Source organism: Muntiacus reevesi, chromosome 3 (genome assembly GCF_963930625.1).
Source record: "Muntiacus reevesi chromosome 3, mMunRee1.1, whole genome shotgun sequence".
NCBI classification, from domain to species: Eukaryota; Metazoa; Chordata; class Mammalia; order Artiodactyla; family Cervidae; genus Muntiacus; species Muntiacus reevesi.
The window spans coordinates 130,308,099-130,336,063 of record NC_089251.1 but is presented as its reverse complement, the minus strand read 5'-3'; the positions used below and the strand labels follow the sequence as shown (position 1 = coordinate 130,336,063).

Sequence of the window (27,965 nt, the reverse complement as noted above, 5' to 3'; positions counted from 1 at the left end):
CCGCGCGTCCGGGCGGCGAGCGGAAGTGGGTGTGAGAGCGGAAGTGGCCGGCTAGAGCCGGGGGCTGGGCGGGGACCAGGCTTGTCGGTGAGGCGGCAGCGGCGGCGGCGGCGGCTCGGCAGGCGGGTTCAGGCTTCAGGGGCCAGGTCGGTCGGGTGGGTGGGTGTCTCCACAGTCAGTGCGTGCGCGGGCCAGCGCGCAGATTTTCCCCTTCTCCCACCCCGGTCCCTTTCCCCTTCTCCCCTAACCTCCTACCCCACCCAGCCCCCCTCCTCAAGGGGCAGCAGGGCCGCTCCCTCTGTCCTTTTCTCCCTTACCCACCCTCACCCGCCCTTGTTTCTCCTTCCCCTGTCCGGGGCAGCCGCCGCCATGATCCTGCTGGAGGTGAACAACCGCATCATCGAGGAGACGCTCGCGCTCAAGTTCGAGAACGCGGCCGCCGGGTGAGCGCGCGCCTGGGGCCGGTGGGTGGCGGGGGAGGCAGAGTTGACCCCTGATGATCGTTCAGTCCTCCAGACCCAGAGGAGGGAGGTGAGCGACCTGGCCGGGTGTGGGGACTGCCCCAGCGGGGTTAGACGTGGGAGGTGATTGGGCTCGGTGGGGTGAGGGGCAGAGATGCGTGGGGAGAGGCTCAGAGGAGGGATGCGGAAGCAGTGAGTGGACAGGAGTGCGCGTGCCAAAGGGCAGGAGACCTGTGGGACGTGAGGGGAGCTTGGGCCGGAACTCTCCGCTGGAGGATCCCATTCCCCTCTGGAACGAGCTGGGGACCACTTCCCTCTGTATTCCCCGTCATTGTTCAGAACCCAGAGAGAGCCCATTTGGGATCCGGTTGGAAGGAGTGTTCAGGAATTCCCAGCACTGGGGGAGGAAAGAAGGTGGCAGGCCCAGATTCACCACCCATCTTCTCGCTCCCCACCCCCATCTTCTCGTGTAAAGGAGCGGGAGAGAAGACTAAGGCAGGCCCTGCCTTGCAGCCGGAAAACCCGTTGATCTCTCTAGTTTTACTTCCCCGAACCCTACTGTGAGAGAGACTGGTCATTTTGTTACATTTCTCGAGCAAAGTTAATAGTCCCCCCAATATCCCCACTCCTTTCTTATCGCTCTTCTGAGGTCCTGATTCTTTTTTCCCCACCCACTGCCCTCTATCTTGTTATCTTTTAAATCTTTGTACCGTACCCCTTGGTCTGTGATTTCTTCTGTAGTCATTCCGGCCCAGATACACACTTAAAAGCCTCCAGAGTCTATAATAAAGTTCTCAGATAAGACCTGTTTGTTAACCATTGGCCTTTTTAAAACTAGGCTTTAGGACATGTTTCTAAGGCAACCTTCGCTGTCAGACACAAGAATCAGTAGAAGATGACCTCCTCCCCCAAAGCTGCTTTGCTTTTCTAATATAATATTTAATACATGAACCAAAGAATCGGTTTTAACTTCTAATTTTTGATGGCTTGTGGCCAGTCCCTTGGCCTTATTTCCCCATGTGTGAGGATGGAACTTCACATCTTGGTTACACAGTTGAGGAAATAGTGCAAACCGTTTCTGGTGAACTAGGAACTAATAATAGAGTAAGTGCTTGGAGAGCCACCGATCGGAGAGGATTGGTGGAGGGAATTTCTGAGTGGACATAATGAACTTGTGGCTTGTAGGCATTTTAAAAAAATACTTATTACCTGCCTCTTAAATTGAATATATTGTCTCCTATCTCTGTTATAAGGCCACAGGTTTTATCTGTGGAACAAAGCACAGCTTTCCTTGAAGTAACACAGTGACCAGTAGTGACTGTTTCCTGCCAGGGGCTGCAGTTGCTTATATTTTAGGCTGACTTGCTTCTTGTCTTTGGCCTCACTTACCAGTTCCTTTGCATTTTAAATGTTCAAGCCAGTCAGCTTAGTGGCTTATTTTGGATGATTGCTGTGTACTTTTTTGAGCAGTGTAACACATAGGAGGAAGTTAAAATAACTTCTGCATTTTCACAGCTGATCTCAAGTGAATTCTCAAGTTTAGACTAGCGAAAAATGAGACCTGGGTGGTTATAAACTGATCTACAAGATAAATGCCTGTGCATTTCAAGTAGAAGCATGCCTTGTAGTGTAGGAGTACGTTCACATCTGCTTGTTTATTAATAACTTGTGACTCTGAAACGTAGCCCATTATTCATAGCTTCAGCTCTTTTCTTTTTAGAACATTACTCTTAAAAAGAGCTACTAACTATTTCAGCTAGGAGTACTAGTCACACAAGTCTGGAAGGCATAATTTAGAACTTCTGGACATTTTTTTTTTTTACAAAGTATATGTTGTAACAATGTTAAATCTTAGGGCATGGCAGCAAATTTTGGTTTTTTTCTGGCCTGTCTTCCAGTTGAGATGTGACTTTAAGTAAGTGGACTCAGAATATACTCTACAGAAAATCACTCTGAAAAGAGACCGTGATATTCAGCCTAACAGGTAGGGTTTTCCTGGGATTGCAAATGTAACACCTAGAAGCCTAGAAGTTTCTAGGCATACTAGTAAGGTGAGGCAGCAGTAAAGTATTTAAGTATTTATCAAGTAGTTAACTATTTATCACGGTGCATGCCTAGCCAGAACTTTTAGAGAATAATAACTAGTATTATTACATAATAACTAGATAATCATGAACACTTACAGGGTTCTCTTAGTGCTCAGCCCCAAACAGAAACAGGAAAGGGGGACCTTTCTTAGAGTATGGCAGAGTTACAGAGGACCTAAGGGGGAACACATTTTGGGGTGGAGATCAGAGAAAGATTAAAGAAAGGCAGTAGCTCTAAGGAGAAACCTTGGAGATTAGAAAGGCTTGGCCATTGTGGGAACCTCCTGGGAGAGGTCCACTCCGCCCTGCTTTTCCCAGTTGGGGAAATGAGGTTCTACGCAGCCTTCCCCAGAGTGAATCCTCCAGCTCTACGATGCCTGGTGATAGCCAGTAGCTACATATAGCTAGTCAGGTTGAAATAAAAATTAAAGTGAATTAAAAATAAAGCTCCTCAGTCACACTAACCACAGTTTGGAGATCAGTTGCCACACATGGCTAGAAGCAGTCAAATGTGGGCAGCTAGATGTAGGACATTTCCATTATTGCAGAAAGTCCCCTTGGACAGCCCTGTTGCAGCTACTGAAAACGTGAGCATGAGGTAGTCTTAAAAATAGTTCTGCGGTATACATTTCAGAACACAGTTATTTTCCTTTTGAAGTTGATCTTATTTTAAGTGATGCCTCTCAGAGCATGGTAATGGATTTATGGCAGGTCCTCCTCTGTGGGCCTCTCATAGTGTACCCATGCCAGAGTAAATTGCAGCCTCGAACCATTGCCCAGCCTCCTTACTTGTGGGCTGCGAGCACTGAAGGGGGTTGTACAGTGTGAAACAAGAAAGAAAAAAAAAATGATGCCTCTCAGATTATCTTGCTGGATCTTCTTGCCTGTGATGTCCTTCTAAAAGTCTAAATTTCCTTTGAGTAAAGCAGTTCTGTCATAAGTTTTTTAAGAATATATTTGGTCATGAAAACCTTTTAACTTGGAAGCAGTTTTGACAAAGCCTGAGAGCCATTCCAGGCAAATTACTCTTTCTTTTTTTTCCCACCACACTCCTGGAAAGGTGGCTTATTGAGATGATTCCTGTATCCCCACAAAATGATAATTATTGGTAAATTGTCTTCTCAACAGCCTCCACTGAGACTGTGACACTGAGAGACTGTCCGTGATTAAGAAGCTCTGCACAACACTGCAGATAGCCTCATGTGCAGGTCTTGTCAACAGTTTTTTGGTTGGTTTTTTTTCCAATCATTTAGGAATTCTTACTTAGGCTTCCAATTAAAGAAGTATTCTGGCAAATTAATTTAATTCTTTTGTTACTGTATACACACCAAGAACCTTTATAGCCTCTAAAGCTAGGCTTGTCAACCTCACTCTAGTCTGGAGTGCAAAATTGAGGAAATGCTGTCAGATGCGAATTGCTGTTGATTTTAAGTGCATGCTGGCTTCTTGCCACAGCTGTGCATATTGTGGGGCGCTGTGCTTCTGTGAGGGGGAGTGAAGCTCAGCAAGCAAGCCTTGCCAGTTGGGGTGGGCGAGGACTGTGGGAGGAGAAATTTGAACGAGGAATAAATTAAATCTTGCTGATAGCTTCTCATTCCCAAATATGCTGCCTATGTCCTCTTACTGTGAAGTAGTTTGGAATTAGGACATTGTTTAAGCATTTAGAAGAAACTGGATGTAGCAGCTGACTTGCTGAGATGATCTGGTTGGTCTTTTTACTGGTCACTGTAGTCACACACTACTGCCCACTCTCTGGCTGCCTCGGAGCTACTTTGGCATGAGGCCCCAGAACTGTGTTCCTTTTGTGTGTACGAAACCTGCAACTCTGTTAGTGGCAAGGTCTATGGTTCTTTCATCTTTGTTTCCCCAGAATTCTTACTGTGTGTATAGTCAGCTTAGTACATGTTTGATGAAGCTAGATAGAATGGTTCTCAGTTTCTTTTGGAGTTTATCCTTCTTCTGACATTGTGTGAATCAGCTTTTAGACCCTCTTCGTTATTTTGAGATGTACCTTAAGAGAGTAGGACCACCTCTTACCTAATATGATCCATTTTTGTAGGCTCTGCTCAAAAAAGATGATGGGAGCCTTAGAGAGGACTTAAAGGAGATTAATCAAAGACTTTATGATGAGATAATGAGCAGTATTCAGTAATTCCTCTAATTCAGCTCATCGAAACAGTAACTAGAAGAGGGACATAAATGCACAACAAGGAACTGGATGTGTTCAGGAGTAAAAACTCCAAAATCCTTAATGAGGAAAGAGAATTTAATAATAACAGTTGCCAGGAGTTCTTTAGTGACATTTTAGAAAGTTCCTTAGAAAAAGGAGAGGAAGAAATTTTTTCTAAAGGAATTTAAGAATGGCTCTTGAAACCCGTCTGAATGAATGGAGTATGTTTTAGTGTCTTGTGCTGTCCTGTCAGTAACCCTGAGGACTTAGCCACCTGGCTTACTCTAGGATTGCAGGCACTGCAGCAGTCTGACGCTAATATGGTTCTGTTTCTCCTTGTTTTGCTGACCAATTCCTGATTGTTTGACATGGTTTCCTTCCATTTCAGAGTGTGCCTGGGTTACAGATAGCAGCTCTGATTTACAATTGACAAAACTGGGGCTCTTGGGAGTTGCTGAGGGAGTAGATGGATTCAGCATTGTGTAGGCACCCTTCCCTGGTGATTTGCTGACCTTATTATGGTATGTCACATCTGGGCAAATGGTCTAGCCTGGAGATCCTGCCACTGGACTGCCCTGAGGGCCACGGGATCATTATCTCAGCATATCTGTAGCTGAGTCATAAGACCTTTGTTGGGAAACTTTGCCATCCACGTAACAGTTAGTCCTCACAGCAGCTTTGTGTGGTAAAGTGAAGTGAAGTCACTCAGTCATGTCCGACTCTTTGCAACCCCATGGACTGTAGCCTACAAAGCTCCTCTGTCCATGGAATTTTCCAGGCAGGAGTACTGGAGTGGGTTGCCATTGTGGTAGAGGCTTTTAATCTCCATTTTCTAGAAGAGGAACCTTCAGCTTGCTAACGAGTATCACTGCTGTGGCTACAGTAAGCGACAGAACTTGAGGTGAAGAGTCAGCTCTGAAAAAGCTTTTTCTGTGATTAAAGTTACTCTCACCGCCTGAAACTTTAGCACACAGTCAAACAGTAAATAACTATTTGCCCTTTTGGCCTAGGGGCTTCTGTGGTAGCTCAGATGGTAAAGAATCTGCCTCCAATGCAGGAGACCTGGATTCGATGCCTGGGCTGGGAAGATCGCCTGGAGAAGGCATGGCAACCCACTCCAGTATTCTTGCCTGGAGAATTCCATAGACATAGGAGTCTGGTGGGCTACAGTCCATGGGGTCCCAAAGAGTCAGACACAACTGAGTGGCTAACATTCTTTTGACCAGTTAAGAGTACACTTGCTCCCAGACCAATCTTATTCCTGTCTGTGGTTGCTTGTGGTTTAGTCGCTAAGTCATGTCTGACTCTTGCGACTTCACAGACTGTAACGTACAGGCTTTTCTGTCCATGGGATTTTCCAGGCAAGAATACTGGAGTGAGTTGCCATTTCCTACTTGAGGGGATCTTCCGGACCCAGGAATGCTGTGCTACATGTGGTCTCCTGCCTTGCAGGCAGACTCTTTACCAGCTGAGCCACCAGGGAAGCCTTTATTCCCCAGTAGCTCCGTGATTTTTAAACCACAAAACACTTGGTCTTGGACTTGAGCCACAGCCCTGTCATGGTGTATTTCCCACTCAGTGCAGTCCCTTTGTTAGGGACAGAGTTAGACAGAAGTCTAACCCCCAGGTGACTTCTCAGGAGGACTCCTTTAGCCCAGTGCTCCTCAGCAGCCTGCCTCTCTCCTCTGCGACCTCTATGCAGCCATAAATAGCAAACTAAAATATTAATGGCAATGATTTGACAAATATTCCCAAGTCAGGCAGCAAACCACTTAGTGTAGATCTTAACGACTTCTCCCAGTGGGGATCAGTGCTCAGGGAACTTTATGACCTAGAGAAATTCAAAATTTCAGAGTCAAAATGTTGGAACCCTTAAGGTTTTTTATCTACAGTTGATCTTTTCTTGGTCAGTTGATGAAGTGAGAAAGTGAGGAACTGAGTCCTTCTGTGGCTGACTTAAAGCTTAAAAGTTAAAAAAAAAAAAAAAAACAGCCTCCTACTAAGTGATACAACATGGGCTTTTATAAGCCTCCACCCTGCCTCTTTGGCACAGCCAGCCTTCTTCAGGAGAATGTGTTTCAGTGCTTCCTCCCATTGTGCATCCTCTTAATGTTTCATTCAAATGGGCCATAGATTAATGTTTCTACATCTTCCTTTGCTCTTGTTTTTTCTAGAAGTGAGAAATGGTGATTGGTCATTCATCTCCTTAGTCACCAGGCTAGTTTCAAATGAAAGATCAGAAACAACTTTTAATTTTTATCCAGTTCTTTTCATCATATCCTGAATCTAGTTCTTTTCATCACATCCTGAACTCACTGCTTGTCCATAAACCCACTTGATGCTTCGATTCTCAGACACCCAAAGTACTTTTCCTAAGTCACATATGGATGGCTTTGAAGAATCAGAGTGGAACTCGATATGTGATTTGTATAGGTTGATTTTACAATGGGGCTAACATATGTTTAATAGAAGCCAGTTTCCTTGAGAGGTATGGTTTAGCTTTGCAGCAGCGTTTTAACAGTCATAAACCATGTTATTTATTCTGTTATTTCCCAGCAACTCTGAAGGGCAGCTCAGTCTTAGTTCCTTCTGCAGATGAGGGAGCGGAGATAGTAAAAGAGATACACATTTGATGGTGCGGTCTTGAGCAAGTTAGGCAAGAATAAATGTGAAAGTGTGTATATCTTGTCTGCTGGTCCGTAAAACAAAGTGGAATCATTTGAGTTATAGGGTGTTAGCTAATAAAACTATGGAGTCTTCATTGGTTTCCTACCATTGGGTTTTGAGGAGAAGTAAGGAAAGCATTTGAAGTAGTTTTTCACTGGAGGTTAATTGACCATTATTGTTTTTAACTGGATATATGTCATGCTTTCTGGGTTAATAACTCAGCAGCATTTATCAAACAGAAGTCCATGTACCAGGCTCAGCTGGGAATCACATTGAAAGTGGTAGAGCATCAGTGCCTCCCAGGAAAAGTTCTTCCATGTCTGTTCTCTTGTTTTATCTTTAGCAGTTGTGTGAAGTAGGTAGGATCATTTGTGTTCTCCCATTTTAAAGATGAGTAGGTGAGAAAATGAAGGAATGCAGGCATTAATTTGTCTGAAAACATGATCCTGAAGAAAAGGCTAAAGTTGGAAAACAGGCGTCTTGACTGTTCTCAGTTATTTTGCTGTTACTTTGTGCTACATGTTGTATCAAAGCACAACACTGGGGGAAAAAAAAAAAGTACAACACTGAAATTTAAAAACACCCCCCCCCCCCCCCGGCAAAAAAAAAAAAAAAAAAAAAACTAGAGTAGAACCAAAGAGGGCTTCATGAAGGAGAGTAGTGAGTACTTAGGTGATGTAAGAGAGAGGGAAACACAGTGTAGGAAGACTTACAGATTGTCTTTGAAATGGAATAGGACTGCATCATTTCGTGGCCTGAACTCATCCTTTCATTTTACAAAAGAGGGCATTTTGTGAGTCATATACACAAACGTGTCTGTCATGGTCTTAAGGAGTTAAGAATTGAAGGTGAGCCCCAACCACAGCAGAGACTCAAGCTGCAAAACAAGCTTTATCTGTCTATCCTTTTTTCAGTCTTTCACCATTAGTAAGTACAGAGGTTCAGGTGCGTGAGAAAATGAATTGTGTACCTGGATCAAGGTTGTTTGATCTTAAATAAAGCTCAGGAGCCTTTTGCAAGTCTCCCTGAAGGCAAGCAGCAATGTCGTTACCCTTTTGTTGGCCACGTTGCACAGCACGCAGGATCTTAGTTCCCTAACCAAGGTTTGAACCTGTCCCCCCTGCATTGGAAGCACGGAGTCTTAACCACTGGGTCACCAGGGAGGTCCTAGCAATATAGTTAGCTAACTAAAGGACTTTTATTTCATTTTGCAGAAACAAACCAGAAGCTGTAGAAGTAACATTTGCAGGTAAAGTATCCTTTATCTCGCCTATTAAGAGAAAATAGAAAAGAAAATTGTTTCTAAAATAAACTTTGACGTTTGGGCTCCTATCTTGATTGTCAGGTTTCTTTTTTTTTTTTTCTGGCTTTTATTTTCGATCATTATTCATGGATTTAGTGAGCTATATAAAGTTGCCTGCTGATATCTTAGAAGTTTGGGTTTAATTTTGTGGTACAAACTAAGGTTTTTTTAATTTGGAAATATTATGTTAGTATCTTTAGCCATCGTCTTAGTTTACCTAGCACTTAGAGGAGTAGGGAATCACAAAAATACTCGAGACTTGTTCAACAAGTCAGAGAGAGAGGTTAGTGCTTTCTTTTCCCTAGAAAGAATTGGGTATTGACACTACTCACTTGCTCTGTGAACTTTGAGGCGTTGGTCATGCTGTTTATTAATAAAATGGGGATGCTTGACCGGGTCATCTTGGAAAACTTTTTGCAGCTCTGAAGGGCTCTGACTTGGAGGCCAGGCACCATCCCCTTCCCTCCTGCTTACTGGCAATGCCAGAGCTGCCTGAAGTAATGACACTCAGGCCCAGGTTTCAGGAACCATGTAGAGGGGAGGCCTGTGAATTACAAGAACTTAAGAGCTAGCCAAACACTCTGTGTGAGCCTTGTTTGGATCCTAATTCAAATAAGACAACAATATTTTTAAAAAATTCTTGAGATAATATTTCAGTGCTTGACTGGATATTTAATATTTTTTTTTAATTTAGGCATGACAGTGGAATTGGGGTTATGTTTTTTTTAGAGATGTATTCTGAAATATTTATGGGTGAACTGACATGATGTGTGAGATTTGCTTCAGAATAAATCGTTGAGAAGGGCTGTGTCTTAAGTGAAACAAGGTTGGCCATATGTTGATTAATTGTTGAAGCCATGATGAGAATAGGGGTTTGTTGTATGTTACATTTTTATACATGTTTAAAATACATCACAATAAAGGTTTGCTTCTTTGTTTTTTTTTAATTCTTTCAGCACAAAGTGATGATTAAAGTAAAAATAGCTTTGTAATTTTAGAGAAAAGAGATGAGTTCTTGATAATTCTTATCTCAGTGTTTCTACTGATTTTCCACATGGATTTTAAATGAACGTCATTTTACTTACATGCCTACTTGTAAGGGAGATTTCCTTGTGCCCCCAAAGGTAGACAGGCACTTTGAGATGTTATTCCCTATTCCCAAGTTAAGCAAGATTATTTGCCTCTCCTGGCAGATTTTGATGGAGTCCTCTATCATATTTCAAATCCTAATGGAGACAAAACAAAAGTGATGGTCAGTATTTCTTTGAAATTCTACAAGGAACTTCAGGCACATGGTGCTGATGAGGTAAGTTGCAGATCACTTTTCCTTGGGAGTCTTGTTTCCTCCTCACCTTTTCCTGGCAGTTTGCCGTTCCTAGAAGATCCACGGCACTGAGTCATCCACACTGGCACTGGCCACTCTGGGTGGCTTGCTCACCTAACCACGGGCTCTTGACTTCATTTCCATTAGTCATAAAGAAGGGTGTTTCTCAGAAAAGGTTTTGGTTCTCTGCTTGACTGCTTTGTACACTGAAGAAGTAAAGATGTTCTCTAACCAGTGAAAACAAAAACAGATTTAGTTCTCAAAAAATGTAGCAAAGAATACTTTTCCTTGACCAATACAAAAATAGCTATGGCAAGACTGAGATGGATTCATTTCTTTTTCTGTTACATTGAGAAGCAGGTATATAACCTTGGTCTGTTTCAAGTTTACAGGCATAATTTCTCATTCTAGAAATTTAGGAACAAATCTGCCTTTCTGCTTTTAAATTTAATGCTCTTTAGAACTGGCCTCTGTAAGTATCTCTTCTTCTTTATGACTATCTTAGGGGAAATAAGAAAGGGTGTCCATGTGTTCAGAAACTCTTGGCGGCCATGCTTTATTCACTGACTTCTTTCAATAGGTTTGGTTCCTGTTGAACTGTATTTGCTCTGGGGAGAGCCATTTATGGAAGAAAGAAAATGTTATCACACCAGTGTGTGCACGTTGGGGTTGGGTCTCAAAGCAGGAAGTATGACTCAGTTCCTGAATCAGTTTTCAAGTATCTTCTAGTTTTAACAGAGTAGGTTCTCCTTAATGTGGTAAATGAAGATACAGCCATTTCTATTTTCTTTCTGATTGAGAGTAATAGTAGTTTGTTATTTTTTTAAGTTTATTTATTTTTAGTTGAATGATAACTGCTTTACAGTACTGTGTTGGTTTCTACCGTACATCAGCATGAATCAGCCATAGGCGTGCATGTGTCCCCTCGAACCTCCCGCCCGGCCCTACCCCTCCCCACCTTCCTACGTTGTTGCAGAGCCCCATTTTGTGTTCCCTGAAACATACAGCAAATTCCCATTGGCTATCCATTTTATATACAGTGGTGTATATGTTTCCATGCTACTGAGAGTAGTAGCTTTTAACTTATTTAAAATTTATGTGATGAAAGAGCTGTTTAACAAAAGCATACGATCAAAATCTCGATACTAAAAACTAAAATTAGTGTTAACCAAGCCAGATACCAACAGCCATACACGGTCACTTCCCTTACTTCTTCGTATGCAATTGGTTTGCCCTGGAAGTTCGAAGGAACAGCTAAAACCTTCTCTGATTTTGCCTCAAGTTCAAGAGAAGAAGAATGGTTTAGAGAACTTGCATTCAGGGTTATTTTACCTGAAAAAAAAAGAGCCTCAGAAGAAAGACTTTAAGTCTTTTAAAGCATTTGAAAGATTACTAATGTGAGACCGGCTAACTCTTTACCAGATGAAGATCAAGAGGAAATAAATGGCAGTTAAGGTGGCCCTGCTTTAGATGAAGTAGAAGACAACTACCTAGAAAGAACTGTTGAACATTTGAACAGATAACTGAAAAACTGTGCTATCATTCCCGCTAGACCTTTCCCTCTCTTTAAAGATCTTGATGCAGTAAAAACAATCCTTGGGAGGGAGAGAAAGTGTTAAGCTAGATTTCTTAAATCTTTGTTCCAGTCTGCTTTCCTTACAGTGAAATTCCAGAATACATTGCTATTCTTGTAGCTTCCACAGGGTCAGAGAACCAACCTCACCCACTCAAGTGGGTGGAATAGGTAACCATTGGCTGTGTTGCAGCAGAGTGCAGGGTAAATGGCTCCCTGGGTTGGTTAAACAGTGACCAGCCTGTGATAACCACAGGAAGCTTGTTATTTTGTCACAGGCCTTTTTTCAAAGCAGAAAGCCTCAGCTGCCAGGTGGGAAGGTCTGATTTCCTGGTGTCAAGTTGTAAGAGGGGGTGCAAAGTGAATCACAGTTAAAAGTACAAGTGAAGTGAATTAGGAAGCGTTGGCTGGTTTTGCCAAGAGGAGGGAGCAGAGGAGTTGAATGTGGTATAATTTTGGTTCTAAAAACTGCTTAGATCTCAGAATATTAACTTAGTATCTTGGGCTTTAACTGAATAACTTGGAACCTAAACTAGGAGCTGTGGTTTCTCCCACATCTGATTTTCCCTTCATCTAAGTACACATAGTACAGAATTGTAGATAGTTAAAATTATTAATGGGACATGGGTACTACTTTTTTCACCCTGAAATGATTTAGGAGAAGTGGTATATGGTGCACCTGAAGTCAAATCTCTGTGCCACCAATAGATTCTATGACCTTGAACCTCTCCCTTTAGTTCCTCTTCTGTAAGAGATACCTCACAGTGGGTGTATGGTCACCAAATAGGAACTATGTGTGGCATTAGTTACCTTTTGCCTTTACATAAACAAGTGTGGTCACTGATTCATGCTGTGAAGTCCACCCTGCTGTCCAGGTTTTGCATGTTGAGACTTTGTTCCAGCTATAGGGTAACGGTTAAATAAATATGTGGAGTACTAAAAACTATTTAAGAATGAGGAGAAAGAATGTATTATATGATAATTCTTTAAAATGAGACATGAAATAAATGGCTCCTGGTTTGTATATCATATGTGTTTTTAAAACCTGGAGAGAACACTGAAAATAAGATTAGAAGAAAAGCATTCACATTTGCTCAGTTCTGTTATCTGAGTCCCTAGATGCTGGAGATGGGCTCTGAGAAGCACACACTACTCTTATAATTAAAGCAAGTTTATGCTCTTGTTCACTTTTTTTTTTTTTCCCATTTATTTTTATTAGTCGGAGGCTAATTACTTTACAATATTGTGGTGATTTTTGCCATACATTGACATGAATCAGCCGTGGATTTACATGTGTTCCCCATCCTGAACCCCCTTCCCATCTCTTGTTCACTTTTAACTTGGTAACTTAGATTCGAATACCTCTTTTTTTTGGTATCCCAGAAAATGCAAGAGGATCGTTGTTAGTATATTTGTGGTGACACCATTAAAAATTGGATGCATAGAGACAAAATCCCACAGCCTGTTATACGACTGGGGGTTAGTATTGATATATTGGCCTCCATTCTGCCTTAGTGTGGAATAATGCTGACTCCTTCCCTCCCTAAGTTCAAGATTTTAATGAGACGGAAATAAGACCTGTCTATGTCTTGCCTCTAAAATGTAATAAAAACTATTAAATACCGAGAAGTTTTTGAATTCTAGTGACTTTAATTTTTCTCTCTCCAAATAACTGCCTTTCTCCTGCTTAATGTGTCAATAACATTTAAGTCAGAACTGTTCCTTCCCAAATAAAAAGATTGATTCTTAAACCATTTCAGCCTCAGAGCAGTTCCTGCCAGGAAGAGCAATCACACTGGCAGAGAAAAAATAAGAAGGTGTAAAAGGGACTCTTGTTTTATCATTTACTCCAAAAAACCTGGAAAATAGCCAGCTGTAAGGATTGGTTTTGAGAAAAAAACATTTAGAGAGTATACCCTTCTGTGGACCCCCACAGTATAAATAACCGGCTAAGATTGAATTATCCATTGCTTTTTGCCTTTAAAAAAGCTGGTAGTAAATAAATAATTTTAAAGCATTCAAGATAAGCAGGCTAACCAGAATCACTTCCTGACAGTTCTGGTTTACCATTTCATTCACCTGAGTTAGTGGTTTGGCCTATACTTGGTTGATGACTAACATGATCTATTCTCACTTGAGTTCAGCATCCTACTCTCTTGGGGAAAAAGAAAAAGGGTAATTATGTGTAATATAAGATCTGGAGGAGAACAGACCATATAAAGGGGGTGACCAGGTGCTAACCTTTTGGAGTTAATCGAAGTTTTGTGAGTGATTTGCTTGATAACTCAGATAAATCTTCTTCCCTCCCTGTATCCTATTTCCCATTCGCCTTTTGAAAGTTAGGAAGAGTGCTGGCTTAGGAAAAACTTGGCATGCATGGTGCTTTGAAAATAATGAAATTCTCTTTTGAATTAACACACTTGTTGATATGTATTTGTATGACATACTTGTTTTTCTATTTTCTAGTTATTAAAGAGAGTGTACGGAAGCTACTTGGTAAATCCAGAATCAGGTGTGTAGTAATGTGAATGGCTGGGAACGAAATTCGCCCTGTTTGTGCTATGCTTTTTTTAGCCAGCAGATTCTGTGTAAATGTTACTTATTTATGAATATTTCTACATGAGTTCAGGTCCCACTTTCAGTTCAGTTCAGTCGCTCAGTCATGTCCGATTCTTTGTGACCCCATGAATCACAGCACGCCAGGCCTCCCTGTCCACGGTCCCACTTTAGCTGTCTCCATAAACCTAGCATTTAAGCGGCTTTGCATTGTCCAGTAATGGATACACGTTATTGGTGTAGTCACACAGAGAGTTGATGTATGCTGTTTTTAACATTGACTCTTTGTTAATGTTTCAGCCAAAGGGCCACCTTTGTTTGCCCATAGTGATTAACATGCCTTTTGAGAAGATTAAGCCAACATTGATTCTCCCTCCCAGCCCCCAGTAACACCTTTGTACACAGCACATTTGGAGAAGGAACAGGAATATTCACAGCTATTGTCACGTTTTCAGATAAAAATTTCAGCCCCTAATCAGTGATCTGTGCCTCCTTGATTAGAAGAGCTATGTTATATAGCTTTAAAGGAAACTTAAAGAGGAAAAAAAGGGAACAGTATTTTTTTCCCTATGATTAAATAGTAGTTTTGAATTCTGAGGCATCTATAGCCAGGCCCCATAGTGAGGACCAAGTTGAAAGACTGCTTGAATGTAATATTTGTTACTCAGATCCTATGACTGGTACCTTGACTTAACAAATCTTTCTAAAAAGGAAAATGTATCTGTCTCTTTTTAACAGCAGTTACTTTAAAAAGAAAAAAAAAGAAAAAATGATGGCACCTCACCATCCCCATTAGAATACTTTCCTCTGACTCTTATATGCTGCTCTGGAAACAAAGTAGCTAATAAAGAAAAGTGCCTTTAGAATGTAACTTGTTACTTGGAGTATTTGCCTATGAGAACTTTGTGCTCCATAAAGAATACTGAAATTTATTCTTCGCCAAATTGATGGTACAAACATATCTCAGAAATAAAAGCCAAAAGATAAATAACAGTGTGGGCTCTGAGAGGAATCAGGGAATTTCAGAAAGAAAAATAACTAGAGCAGAAAAAGCATAAAGGAACTCTTGGATGTTCTTGTCACCACTCAGATCCTAAAATCTATCAGAACAAGCAGAGTATGACCTGGATTTTTCTCTATGGATTTATCTAGGCATGTTTGGAAAACTCAGCTAGCCATACTAGATTTTACTTTTCTTCATTCTCATCATGTTTTCTTTATCATATTGGAAGCCAGACTTAAGTCTGGCTTCAGTTATAGTTTTATTTAGTTTATTTTATTTGGCTTCTTAAAGCTAACAAACCCCAGCTTTAAATATTTTATTTATTTCTTTTTTTTTTTTTAATCTAATCTTGTGGTCTATTTGTTTATCTGGTTTTCAGGTATCCAAAACTGGAGGGTGATTGATATTATTTAATTTTGGAGTGCCATGAATGTGCTAAACCCTGTCTAGAACAGAGATTTAGATAGCCAGTTGATGCTGTCAGTGAGGATAGATCCCCAAAACACAGACCTCAGGAATGCTCTTAGAAAAGTATTAAATGGTAACAAAGTATAAAGGTCTAGGAAACTTGGAAATGTGAAGTCTGTACAGTTCTGGTAAAATTATTCCCATCATTTGTTTAGAATATGAAATGATCCTCAGTGATGGACAGATATTCTTGCAAAATCATCTACAGGCTTTTGGGCAGGTATATGTCATTCAATTACATAATAAAGCATCCTAGGCACTTGACTTCTTTGAACCTTTTTTTCCCTCTAAAATGAGAATAACTATATCTGGCCTATTTCATACAACTCATATGGAGATCAAATGAAGTAAAATGTTTTAAAACACTTGGAAAAATTTACAGTGTACACAAATAAGTCTTTTGGAGTGTATACAGATTTTTTTTTTCCCCTTTTAGGTTTTTGCCCTATTTCCATTCTCAGGGTTTGCAATGGCATGCAGGCAGGTGTATTTTTTTTATCAAAAAGCAACCAAGCTGCTCACCATGTTGGCACTTGGCATGATAAACCATCAGAGGAAAATATGAAATTCATTAATAGGTTGGTAGCATATTCAGCCCGCTTTCACAATTGTGTCTGGAACATTAGATTTCTAAAAGTTCCAGGATTATGACTTCCTCCCATTCCTTATTTGTAATCAGTCATCTTTAATACTGATTTAGATTGTTGCATGGTATCTGTTAATTAGCTATATATATTTACAATAATTTTACAAGAATTAAGGTTTTATTTCACCTCATTTGCCTTTGAGGAAGATGGGAGAGGACTGCATTTTTTTTTTTTTTAATATACCTACTGGGTGTTTTTATTTTTCCCTCCAGGATATAATGTCTCTTTGTTATACGACCTTGAAAATCTGCCTGCATCCAAGGATTCCATCGTGCATCAGGCTGGCATGTTGAAACGAAACTGTTTTGCCTCTGTCTTTGAGAAATACTTCCAGTTCCAAGAAGAGGGCAAGGAAGGGGAGAACAGGGCAGTTATCCATTATAGGGATGATGAGACCATGTGAGTATAGGTAGAATTTGGTCCTGAAACTTGGTTATGTCTGTCACATGTGCTTGCCAAAAGATGTTCAGCTAAGTCAGACCTTAAACTATATTGTGTGAAGCCCCCCAAAGTGTCTTTCTCATAAAATTCTTTAACTCAGGATGTAGATGGTATGGCGAAGGAGAAGGCCACTTCTCCTTGTCTACAGAAAGTTGGCAAAAGATAAAAAGAGAATCTAGCACTTCCTTTAAGGCACTAACATTTTGAGTCCCCTTCTGTAATTTAGCTGGGTAATCAGGAGGCTGAGGGTAACTATAGGTTCTAAGAAATATCTTTTAAAGTGGGGTTCTGAGAATCAGCTAACTCTGGATTCCAAATCATACCATATAGACAAGTTCATAACGTCCACTTTGGGTGATTTGCATCTCTTGCCTCACGTAAAGTATGCAATTATTGTACTGACTTCGTGGCCATAGATAATCAGTCTCACTAGCACACCTTGTTTTATGAATTAAAAGGTTTATGATGACTTTACCCTCCTGCTTCGCTTATAGATCAAGTTCTCAACAAAACCCTGTTCTGATTCTGTACTTACTTGTGGGTTTTGTTCCCCTCAGGTATGTTGAGTCAAAAAAGGACAGAGTCACAGTAGTCTTCAGCACAGTGTTTAAGGATGACGACGATGTGGTCATTGGAAAGGTGTTCATGCAGGTATGGAGCGGACATCTTGGGGCGGGGAGAGGGGGACTATGGCCTAGTGACTTACACTCTGCCATCAAAGAGACTTCCCTCATGGTCCAGTGGCTAAGATTCCTCACTCCAATGCAAGGGGGCCCAGGTTCAATCCCTGGTCAGGGAGCTGGATCCCACATGCCACAACTAAGACCCAGCATAGCTAAAATAATAAATAAGTAGATATTTTTTTTAAAAGATAAGAACTGGCAGCCCTATTGATGTTGAAACTTGATTTAGTTAAACAGTCCCCCATCCAACTCACTGAATTTTTTTTTCTTAGTGGTTTTAGCCCTTTTCCGGGACTGAACTAGAGTTGGTTCAGACGGTAAAGAATCCACCTGCAGTGCGGGAGACCTGGGTTCAATCCCTAGGTTGGGAAGATCCCCTGGAAGAGGATCCCCTGGAGTGGCAGCCCACTCTAGTATTCTTGACTGGAGAATCCCCATGGACAGAGGAGCCTGGTGGGCTACAGAATGGGAGTCGCAAAGAATCAGACATGACTGAGCAACTAAGCATAGCACATAGTAACAAGATGACTGAATATGAAATATCCTTCCTGCCATGGGGTCTTTGATTTAAAGCTTGGTCATGTTTCCTGCCCTCTTAAGTTTTCTTTAAGCTTCTAGCAAGGTTTGTTGGCTTGGCTTATTAGTCCTAAAGTCTTTTCAGAATGGAATCTAGAGAAAATTCTTAGGTGGTAGGTAATGCATTAATAGCGTAGAGTTGTCAAACTGGCAGTGAAGAGAATGGGCCTGAGTTTGGCTGAGGTCTCCATGGAGCGCCTCCCTCAGAAGCAGCTCATCTACTAGAAGAGTAATGGGTGTTAGCAGGACATTTTGTAATTGGATTTCTGGTGTGGTTGGACTCAGGTCTGACACAATACAACCATTGTGGCTTTGTCATGCTGTCTGCTAACCAGTTGCTGGCTTTAGGACATGAGAGCTCACTGGTGAAGTGGTATCCTGGCTCGTTTCTTATGAGACAGCTCAGCATTCAAAGTCTAGTACAGAGGTTAAATTAAAAAAAAAAAAAACACACAAAACTTTGTATGTTCATTCTGTTCCTTGGCAGGGTAATGAAATTTAACAATTCCAGGACAGAAGCTCTTTTGCCAGGTTGAGTTGAAAAATAATTGTGCTTAATATAGTGAGAATACTTTATGTGTAGGCATTCTGAATGGGTAGGGGAATCTTCAAAAGGGATATTCTCCATTTGACCATCTGTAGTGGCTTTTTGTGTTAAGCTAATTAATCAGAAACTAATTTTGTAATCCCCAGGCAGAAGAATCAGAATATTGACACAGCGTTTGAGAGTACTAAACTTTCAAAAGTGTGTGTGTGTGCGGACACATAGATATGTATGTCTTAGGTCCTAAATGTAAACCTCAGACAGGCATTTCATGTGTTTTTATGCAGAATTGACAGGGGAATTAAATGCAGTAGCTCAGAAATTGGGCTAAATCCAGACTGACAAGCTAATTTTAAAACCTATGAAGTATATATTTAGATTTTGCTGGGTTTTTTTTTACCAGTCTTCTTCCACTTTATTCCAGACAGCATCTTAACTTATTTTTATACTTTAAACAGATCTCGTCTTGGAGAGTGTACTGGAGATTTGTTCCTTAGGAGAATTTTGAGTATTCTTTTTTGCATGTGAACTTATGCTGTCCCTCAGAGTCCATGTGGTGGGACACTTGTCTAAAAGAGAAAAGAAGGTCTGCAGTTTTGTACTGACAGTGTCTCCAGTGAGTGACGGCCTGGCCCCATGTGAAAAGGCGGTGCCCAGGAAGCCATCTCCCCTTCCTCCCTCTTCAGACTCAGAGGCAGTGGTAATTTACTTGAAATGACCTTAGTAATGTGGACTTATTTTGCTGGTTTTCCCCTCCAAAATAAATCAAGCACTGTCCTAGGCCTAGTTATTTTAAATTTCTAGGAAAAAGGAGAGCAGTGAATGCCTAGCCTAGAATGCCATGACCTGGGAAGGCTGGTCGTGGTCACTTGTCTATCTGTTGTGGGTCCTTGTTTCCCATGCTGACATGCACCTCCAGCCTGGTCAGAATGCCATCCCTCCCTTGTCATTTGGCAGGCTGACTTGGAGGGATGCTTATTGCTGTCATTTGGGAAAAGACAGGGAGGGGCATTCCCCACTCTTATGGATGTGCTGGTGCTCACCTTTGTAGGTATATGAGCTGTGAGCATCAGAGAAAACCTGGTAGATATCATTTCAGCACTCATTACGTGAAAAGCAATAGTTACCCTTTCAGAGATTGGTGAACTAGAATTGTTTATATAACTCGATCTTTAAGTTAGTTCAGTAGGTAAGAAAAATTAAGTGGAAACCACTGGTTACTATATGTTCAGGACAAGACAAGCAGTTTGCCTCATAGACAGTGCTGAAGCTGTTATTCTGAGGATCCTTGCTGCCTGTGTACATGTGGGGTTACACCTGTAGGATATTTTCCTGAACTGGGGACCCTGAGGCAAAGTGAGTAATTTTGGTAGCATTGCCAACCCCTTCTCCAGAGAGGTTATGCCATTTCCCTCCCACCTCCAATGCATAAGTGTCCATTTTCCCAAAGTGGAGCTGAACTTGTGGATTTCTGCCAGTCTGACAGGTTAAAAATGGTTTCTGCTTTCTCTTATGAACGCGATCAAACCATCTTTTTTTTTTTTTTTTTCCTTGTGAGATGTCTCTTGATGGCCCCTACCCATTTTTCTATTGGGTTATTGATTTTCTCAGTTTCTTCACATACTTGGGAGACTGGCCGTTTGTCTGTGGTAAGAGTTGCAGATTTTTTTTTTTTTTTCAAGTTAATCATTAGACTTCGTGGGTTGTTTTTGTTGTTTGGTTTTCCCCCAGGTAGAACTTTATTTTCATGTAGTGAAATTGATCAACCTCTGTGGCTTCTAGGTTTTGAGTCATAGTTAGAAACGCCTTCCCTACTGCAAGGTTGTAAAGAAATCTACCTGCAATATTTTCCTGGTGTTTTTATAGTTTCATGTTTTATGTGTAAATCTTACTGCCTATGGGTAGTTTCTCTTGGTGCATGATATGAAAGGTGCAGCCGTCTTTTTTTCTAAGTGACTACTCCCTGTCCCAGGGCAGCTGTTTAAAAGTCCATGTTTACGCTACTGGTTTAAGATGCTGCCTTTATCATATACTTAATTTCTGTGTATATTTGGGTTTATTCTGAGCTTCTGTGGTCAGTTGTGCTTTGATGGAAGAAAGAAATAATATTGTGATGCCCCAAAGAGAAAAAAAGGAAGAAAAAAGAGGCAGTATTACTGATACATACTAACAAGACTCTTAAAGCAAAAAGCGCTGGGTTGGTGGGTTGGTTGGCTTTAAGTGTTGTGTAAGAGAGAAAAACCAAGGAGAAACAAAGGCAGGAGATTGCCTGAGTTATAGCCCCGAGTCAGTATATTGTTAACCAACTCTGAAATGTATCACTCTCCAGGTACAAAACTGAGAAATGCTGCCAAGTCCCCATGGGTTTACAGATACTCCCATCTGGTTGTGAACGCCACATGTACCAGTGAACTGGAGCATTCAAGAAACTTATGAAACACAAAGTGCTGGCAGGCAGTTTTTATCTGTTCTCCCCGTCGGGGCTCAAAGAGGGAAACTGATAGAAGTTAGAGAACCTCCCGACCCAGTTGCAGAATGAACGGTATTTTCTAGAGAAGGGCAATTTCAGCAGCTTTGCTTTAAGGATTTCCATTTTGAATTATCTTGGATCCTTCCCTCCCTCTTCAGATATTTTTCCTTTGGGGATCAAAGTTCAGAGGGGCGCACACCTAACCCAGTGATGTTATTTCCCACCAACCTTTGGAAGCTACACAAGGAGTTCAGAAGGCAGGGGGTGAAAAAGACAAGCTCCCCGCCTGGGCGTTAGACCTCCTCAGGCAGTGTCCTTCCTTCACGTTGCTGCTGCTGAGGGCTTGCCCATGAGTGTGTGTCCTGCTGCTGCACGTGGAAGCGTAGCCCCTGCTCCTTCCTTCACCGTGTGCTGGCTCTGTCAGCAGGGGAGTGGTGCCTGCTTTCTCGTTCTTGTGCTAGACAGCCTCTTTGAAGGGCAGAGGACTAGGTACAGAGATGAAGAAAAGAATCCTTGACTTGAGGAGCTTAAAACCTGGTAGGGAAGCCAGGTCCATTAATGAATAGTGAAATACCACAGTAGAGGTTTCTAGAAAAGCTGCTCTCCCCACAGGAGAGCAGCCAGCTGTGCCCAGGCTGTTGGAGAGAACGTTACATCTAGGCAGCAGTAGAAGGAACGTTGTAGACTGAAGGGCTATATGACTTGCTCTCAGTACGCTCAGAAAACTCGGGGACCTTGGAAAACTTTTGGTTCCATCTTTCTGTCCTCCAGAGAGTTTAAACCGTAGGTTTTACTGGCGTTGCTGGAAAGTCCAGTCCTGTTATTACAGATCTGGGTTGAGACGGGGACGCCTCGTGTCACTTACCTGTTTATACAGGAGTGTATGGATTGGGAACGCTTGAGATGTGGAAGTTAGGACGGGGAAGAATGGCTTGGTTTTGACATCCTTAGGCATTTTTCTGTAGTTTGCTGAGGGTGGATAGATTTTGTCAAGGGTGAGCTCTTACTTGAGCTCCACTTGACATCTTAATCAAATTTCCTGAAAAATATAACCTCCTTTCATATTAAATCAAAAGAAACTAATAAACTGTCATCCTTATCCTGAACATAATCTGGTTCTCCGAGTGCTTTGCAATTTGTTGTCTATTTAGCCTCAGAAGTAATTTTATCATGCATATTTTTCCAAAACAAAAGAAAGGGAAGAGGATTAACAGTGCTTTTCTTCACTCTTTGAAGATCGGACTTGTTAAGTATTTTGTGGTCTCTCCTCTTTGAGTCTGAAGTGCACTGATGGCAGCCAACACTGGTAGCATTTCACGTTGTGCTGTGCTGAATCACTGTCATGTCTGACTTTCCGAGACCCCATGGACTGTAGCCTGCCAGGCTCCTCTGTCCATGGGGATTCTCCAGGCAAGAATACTGGAGTGGGTTGCCATGCCCTCCTCCAGGGGAATCTTCCCAACCCAGGTCTCCCACATTGCAGGCAGATTCTTTACCATCCAAGCCACCAGGGACGCCCAAGAATACTGGAGTGGGTAGCCTATGCCTTCTCCAGGGGATCTTCCCAAGCCTGGAATCAAACTGGGGTCTCCTGCATCGCAGGTGGATTCTTGACCAGCTGAGCTACCAGGGAAGACCAGTGTTTCACATTAGGTGTCATTCATTTTTAGCCTCTGCCAGACAGAGGGCTCAGAGGTCACATCACAGGGCAAACCCTAGAGCATAGGTTGCTGTTCATCTCACACCAAATCCTCTTCTGTCTGCTTTTTGCTTCATCCTGGCAGGAGTTCAAAGAAGGACGCAGAGCCAGCCACACAGCCCCACAGGTCCTCTTCAGCCACAGGGAACCTCCCCTAGAGCTGAAAGATACCGATGCCGCCGTGGGTGACAACATTGGCTACATTACCTTCGGTGAGCCGGGCGGGTTTGCCACATTTGCACACCTTGGTGGGTTCATACTGCAGTTGAAATGGGGCTGAGTGGTGAAAGCAGGTGTGCCAGAGTGTTCCTGTTGCCAGTGCCATGACTATAGGAGGCATGTCATGGAGCACTAATACAAGTCATGCGCTGTTTTTATTTTTATACAGTAATCATTTTCCTTTTTTCCCTGTTTTATCTAAATCCTCAGGGGGGAAAAGGTGGCTTCTGGTGTGAAGTAGGAGAGGTTAGGGCCACATTAGCACTACTAAGCAGCTAGATGGGGTTCTCTGTCCTTTGGTGCCTATTAGGTTTTTTTTGCTCATCGGACCAGAGCTCCAGCCATGATTCACTTACCCACTTTCCCTCTGGAGAGATTCACATCCAACCCTCTCACAGCTTGCTTCAGCCTAGTGAGCTGGTTCATCGTTAACAGCTGACAGTTTAGAATCGCAGCTCATACGCACACTGACCCTGACGGCACTAAAATGTCCCCTTTTGTGAAGTTCTCTAAGTCACCTGAGTGCTGAAGTTTCACCAGTTTATCGGCGATGAGCGGGTTGATTAACCAGGTTTCCTTAAGTCTAATCTACATTTATTTTTTTTTTAGCATGTTACTCTCTCTGAGGTTGGGACAGCCTGTTACAGTTTAATTAGCAGTGTCTCTCTTTGTGCTACATAAACTGATGGTGAACTTATAGTCATTAGCATCTCAGGACCTCTGCAGTATAGTTATCTCCTGGCCTGGCGCTCTTTTTTCTCTTGAGGGCAAGTTGACACACAGTGGTCCCACCCTTTCTTAGGAGGCATTTCTTTTCATTTCAACAAAACCTGATACTCAAGGACTTTGCTGATGCCAATTCCACTGAGTAGGATAGATGCAGAAGATAGAGGGGATTCCCAGAAGCCAGAGGGAGAGGCATGCAGGTCTGCCCAGGTGTGAAGCTGAGTGACTGACTGCACAGGACTTCATGGGGTCTTGCAGTGGCAAGGGCTTTTCTCAGCCCCCATCCAAAGCAACTCCTCCTGCCATTCCCCACCAGGAGTGCTCAGGTTCTTGTCCCTTCCTGTTTGGTGTTCACCACAGACTACATGGTCCCCTAGGGATCTCGTTTCTCTGAACGCTTACTCTGCCTTGGCACCAAGGGCCTACAGCAGGCAGGCTTTCTTCTCTAATCCCCATAGCTCCAGAGTCCACCCAGGTAGCCAATTGTGTCATCTTCTAGAGAGACTTCTGAGAGGCAAGAGCTAGTAGATTTCACAGTGCACAGCCGGAGAATCCAGACCTGGAATGAATGCCAGGACCAAGCCCTTCCCCTGGGGAGCCCTGGTTTTCGGCCATGGTCTCCTCCATTTGCACTCACTGGCAGAAAACCCTAATGAAACAAGTGGACGGTCCCAAAGCAGGGCTAGATGGGAGCTGACGGTAGGCTGCTGGTCTGTGCACCCTTTGGCATTGGTGTTACTAGGCCTTGACACCTTGTCTGTGCCCCCACCCAGTGCTGTTCCCTCGCCACACCAACGCCAGTGCTCGAGACAACACCATCAACCTGATCCACACGTTCCGGGACTACCTGCACTACCACATCAAGTGCTCTAAGGTGAGTGGGAGCAGCCTCGGCCCCTGTGCTCCGGGCCGTTCTCTCCACCAGCGCTCATGGCATGAAGTCCTCTCTGGTCCAGGCTGTTGCTAGGAACCCCACAGAGATGGTTCTCTAGGCTTTGAATCATGGCCTTTCTCCATCTCTCTCACTCCGTAGCAGAAAGGTGAATATATGCTTCCTTGCACAGCCCTACATCAACCCCAGGGTGGATGTTCCCAGACCTTTCTGATAATTTCCACTACTTAGAGCAAAGCCTTTCTGGAACATGACTCTGCTTCAGTACCCATTGTGTTTGCCTCCAGGCCTATATTCACACACGTATGCGGGCAAAAACATCAGACTTCCTCAAGGTGCTGAACCGTGCACGCCCAGATGCCGAGAAAAAGGAAATGAAAACAATCACGTGAGTAACGCCATCCTGCCGCAGGACTACCTTCCTCTCCTAAGCTTACCAAGGAGGTCATGGGTGTCGGTGACCCAGGTGTCTGGGCAGTGGCTGCAGGTGAGACAGGCAGGGGGGCGCCTATAGCTGCCTGGCAGACTAAAGATGGGACAAACAGGTTTTCACGTCTGAATGGGTGTCCTTGTTTCCACATCTCTGTGATCGAGGAGAGTGGCTACTAGGACGAAACACAGGCCTTTTTACCAAGATGAACTATGTTCTCTTTGGGCCTGAGTTGAGAGGCCTATCTTACTGTCTTGATGTCCTCTTGTAGAAGTGGAATAATCTGCTTGAGGACATATAGTTGCATAAATAGGCCTGGAACTATTCCAAAGCATTCTTTTTCCTGGTCCGAATCTTGGCAGGAATGTTGCCTGAAGAGGAGGTCGACTTTATCTGAGGTGGAGATGAGGAGGAGCACCCTAAAGGGTGCAGGACACTGTCCGCAGTAGAGCAGCATGGTCAAGGGCCTGGGGGTTTGGGTCTGTGCCAGGTGCCGACTCTTGGGACCCCCTCTGGTAGGGTTTCCGCCAACCTGTTCTCCAGGCAGAGAAATAGGTGCTCGTCTCCTATCACTTGTTCCCATTGAATTAAATGTTCTGAGGTGTGAACTAAGCACCCCCACAACCCTCACAGCCATTTCCAGGACCCCAAACTCTTGGGAAAAGCTTCTAGAAGTATGTTGTGCCTAGGCCTTCAGGCTCCTTTCCTTGGCCTCTTCTACCAAGCTAGTTTTTGCTGCCATTTAACAAGGTGAGAGAGGGTCTGAGTTTGGGCACCTAAGCAGAGTGCTTTTAATCTCAGAAACATCAGACATTTATAGAGAGCAGTGTAAGTCACCTCTGCCTTCTAGACTTTAGAGGCTGCCTGTCTCACTAGGAAATTGATACCAAGGACCTTTCTGTAGAATAACTCCTCACACTGCCCAGAGCCACAGAGTGTTCAGTCCACAGCTGAATCCTCTGCTTAGAAGTGCCCATGTGCCATGGCAAAACAATGACTGCATCATTCCTTCTACTCTGCAGCTTTGTGGCACAGCTTAAAATGGGCAGAACGTGAAAGGTGGGGAGGCGGGGTGGGCGTGTCCTGGGGACACGTCTCTCACTGCCCTGCAGATACTCAACCTCCATCATGGAGTGGACAGGTCTCCCTTTGCTTGCCTGCTTGCTTCTCTCACGCACACCACGTTGGTGACATCGAGTGTGAGGCAGCCAATTTTGTGCCAGTTTCAGGGCCTGGTTCAGTAGAGGCCAGGAGGTGAGCCGGCAGCCAGTGCAGCAGAAGGCAGCCTGACGCGCCAGCCTGTGGCCCACCAAATGGGGGCTGGGCATCATAGATAGTCACAAACTTCTCCTGTTGCCTTCAGCCCTGTACCTGTCTGTCCGTTCAGGAGAAACGCCCACCAGGCAGCCACTACCCAGTGTCGAGTGTGGGGTCACTGCAAAGCAGGTGCAGTGGAAGGGCAGGAGCAACTCCCTGTCCTGATGGGGGACTAAGAAAAGATGAGTCCTTGAAATGAGCCAGTCGTCCATAAACTTCCTTCCTGGAACTTAAGGAGAGCAGCCTTGCCTTTTTCCGTCTTGTGACCTCTCTTTGGCAGAGGTGAGCCCCAGAAAGGAGAAGCAGGAGGTAAACAACCTTGGAAACCAGATTGAGTTCCCAAGGCTAGGCAGGAGAAGCCAGGAGCCCTCTTCTGCTCTGGGTTCTCAGAACCTGGAGCAGCATAAAGGAGGGTGGCAGCCCTGTTGTGATCAGAAGCCAGCCATCAGCACCCCACAGAGCTCTGTCAGAATTGAGCTTTCTGTTGGGGAATAGATAACAAAATATTTTAGCTTCACCTGTGGTAGGGTAAGACATTCCAGGCAGGAAAATCTTAGTTCCCATAGTCCTCCGCTCTAGCTTCCAGGCTTCTGTGCCAGATAGGTACCCTCCATCTTTGGGAACATTCCCAAAGTTGGCCATTCTTAGAATGCAGGGTAGGACAGGACACCCCAGCTCAGGAGCCTTGAGTGAAGCAAGTGTTTTGTGACTGAGTGTAGCCACCGTATGACAACACAAAGCACCTTTAACCTTGGAAAGTTTGGAGGGTTGCTTCTTCTGACATCCTGGCCCCATGGGGAAAGATTTAAGGAACTGCTGTCTGCTAGCCTGAAAAAAAGGTATAAGCTGTGTTAGGAGGACCCCAGATTCTTCACTCAGAAGAGGGTTGAGACCAGTCTAAAATGCAGGTAGATCTAGGCCATCCAGAAATTGTGGGCAGGTGATTCTCCTGTCTAACTTGGTATATTTACTGTCCTCATGGGCTTATTACTTGGTACCCTGAAGTATTCAATAGGAAGAAAGAGCTGATGGGTTGTTTCTGTGAAAGCTGGAGTTCCCTTGCCTGGAGTTCCCGCATACCTCTACTTGAGAAACATTGACCCCATCTCAGTGCAAAGTGTGGGGTGGATGGGAAGGTAAGCAGAAACTAACCTTCGCATTTAATCTCTGCTTTTGAAGGGGGAAGACGTTTTCATCCCGCTAACTCTTGGGAACAGGAAGAGGAAGCGGCTGGCAACTGAAGGCTGGAACACTTGCTACTGGATAATCGTAGCTTTTAATGTTGCACCTCTTCAGGTTCTTAAGGGATTCTCCGTTTTGGTTCCATTTTGTACACGTTTGGAAAATAATCTGCAAAAACGAGCTGTGCTTGCAAGGACTTCATGGTTCCCAAGAATTAAAAAAAAAAAAAAAGAATTCCACTTGATCAACTTAATTCCTTTTCTTTATCTTCCCTCCCTCACTCCCCTTTCCTTCCCCCTCTTTTCCAAGCTGTTTTGCTTTGCAATATGTTACTGGTAATGAGTTGCAGGATAATGCAATCTTAACTTGTTTTCTCTAAGTATTTGAGTTCAAAACTCCTGTATCTAAAGAAATACGGTTGGGGTCATTAATAAAGAAAATCTTTCTATCTTACATGAAAATTCACTTGGTTTCTGGACTGGGAGTTGTCCCCCCCCCCCCCCCCCAAAAAAAAAAAAAAAGGAGGG

The 27,965-nt window shown here is 43.2% G+C and overlaps 2 protein-coding genes and 1 non-coding gene across 4 annotated transcripts in view; 2 read left to right on the top strand and 1 right to left on the bottom strand.

The window, feature by feature from the left end:
- Positions 1–20: 20 nt before the first annotated feature.
- ARPC2 (actin related protein 2/3 complex subunit 2) lies at positions 21–27,817 on the top strand. 2 transcript variants are annotated; one of them, XM_065930602.1, is made up of 11 exons: positions 21–146; positions 362–443; positions 8,600–8,634; positions 9,882–9,994; positions 14,052–14,097; positions 16,472–16,658; positions 17,258–17,351; positions 22,758–22,884; positions 24,391–24,491; positions 24,797–24,897; positions 27,436–27,817. In XM_065930602.1, the coding sequence occupies exons 2-11, from the start codon at positions 370–372 to the stop codon at positions 27,458–27,460; spliced, it is 903 nt and encodes a 300-aa protein (XP_065786674.1). In that variant the 5' UTR covers positions 21–146; positions 362–369; the 3' UTR covers positions 27,461–27,817. The 2 variants fall into 2 exon arrangements, with proteins under 2 accessions (XP_065786674.1, XP_065786675.1); XM_065930603.1 differs by lacking the exons at positions 21–146; positions 362–443 and adding an exon at positions 482–531.
- LOC136165825 (small nucleolar RNA SNORA42/SNORA80 family) lies at positions 3,237–3,373 on the top strand. The gene has a single exon (XR_010662794.1). It is a non-coding gene; the product is annotated as a small nucleolar RNA SNORA42/SNORA80 family (small nucleolar RNA).
- Positions 6,151–27,965, bottom strand: part of AAMP (angio associated migratory cell protein) — a 35,532-nt gene continuing 13,717 nt past the window's right edge. Inside the window, exon 11 of the mRNA XM_065930600.1 lies at positions 6,151–6,163. The gene's annotated coding sequence lies outside the window, so the exon portion shown is untranslated. The remainder of the gene's footprint in view (positions 6,164–27,965) is intronic.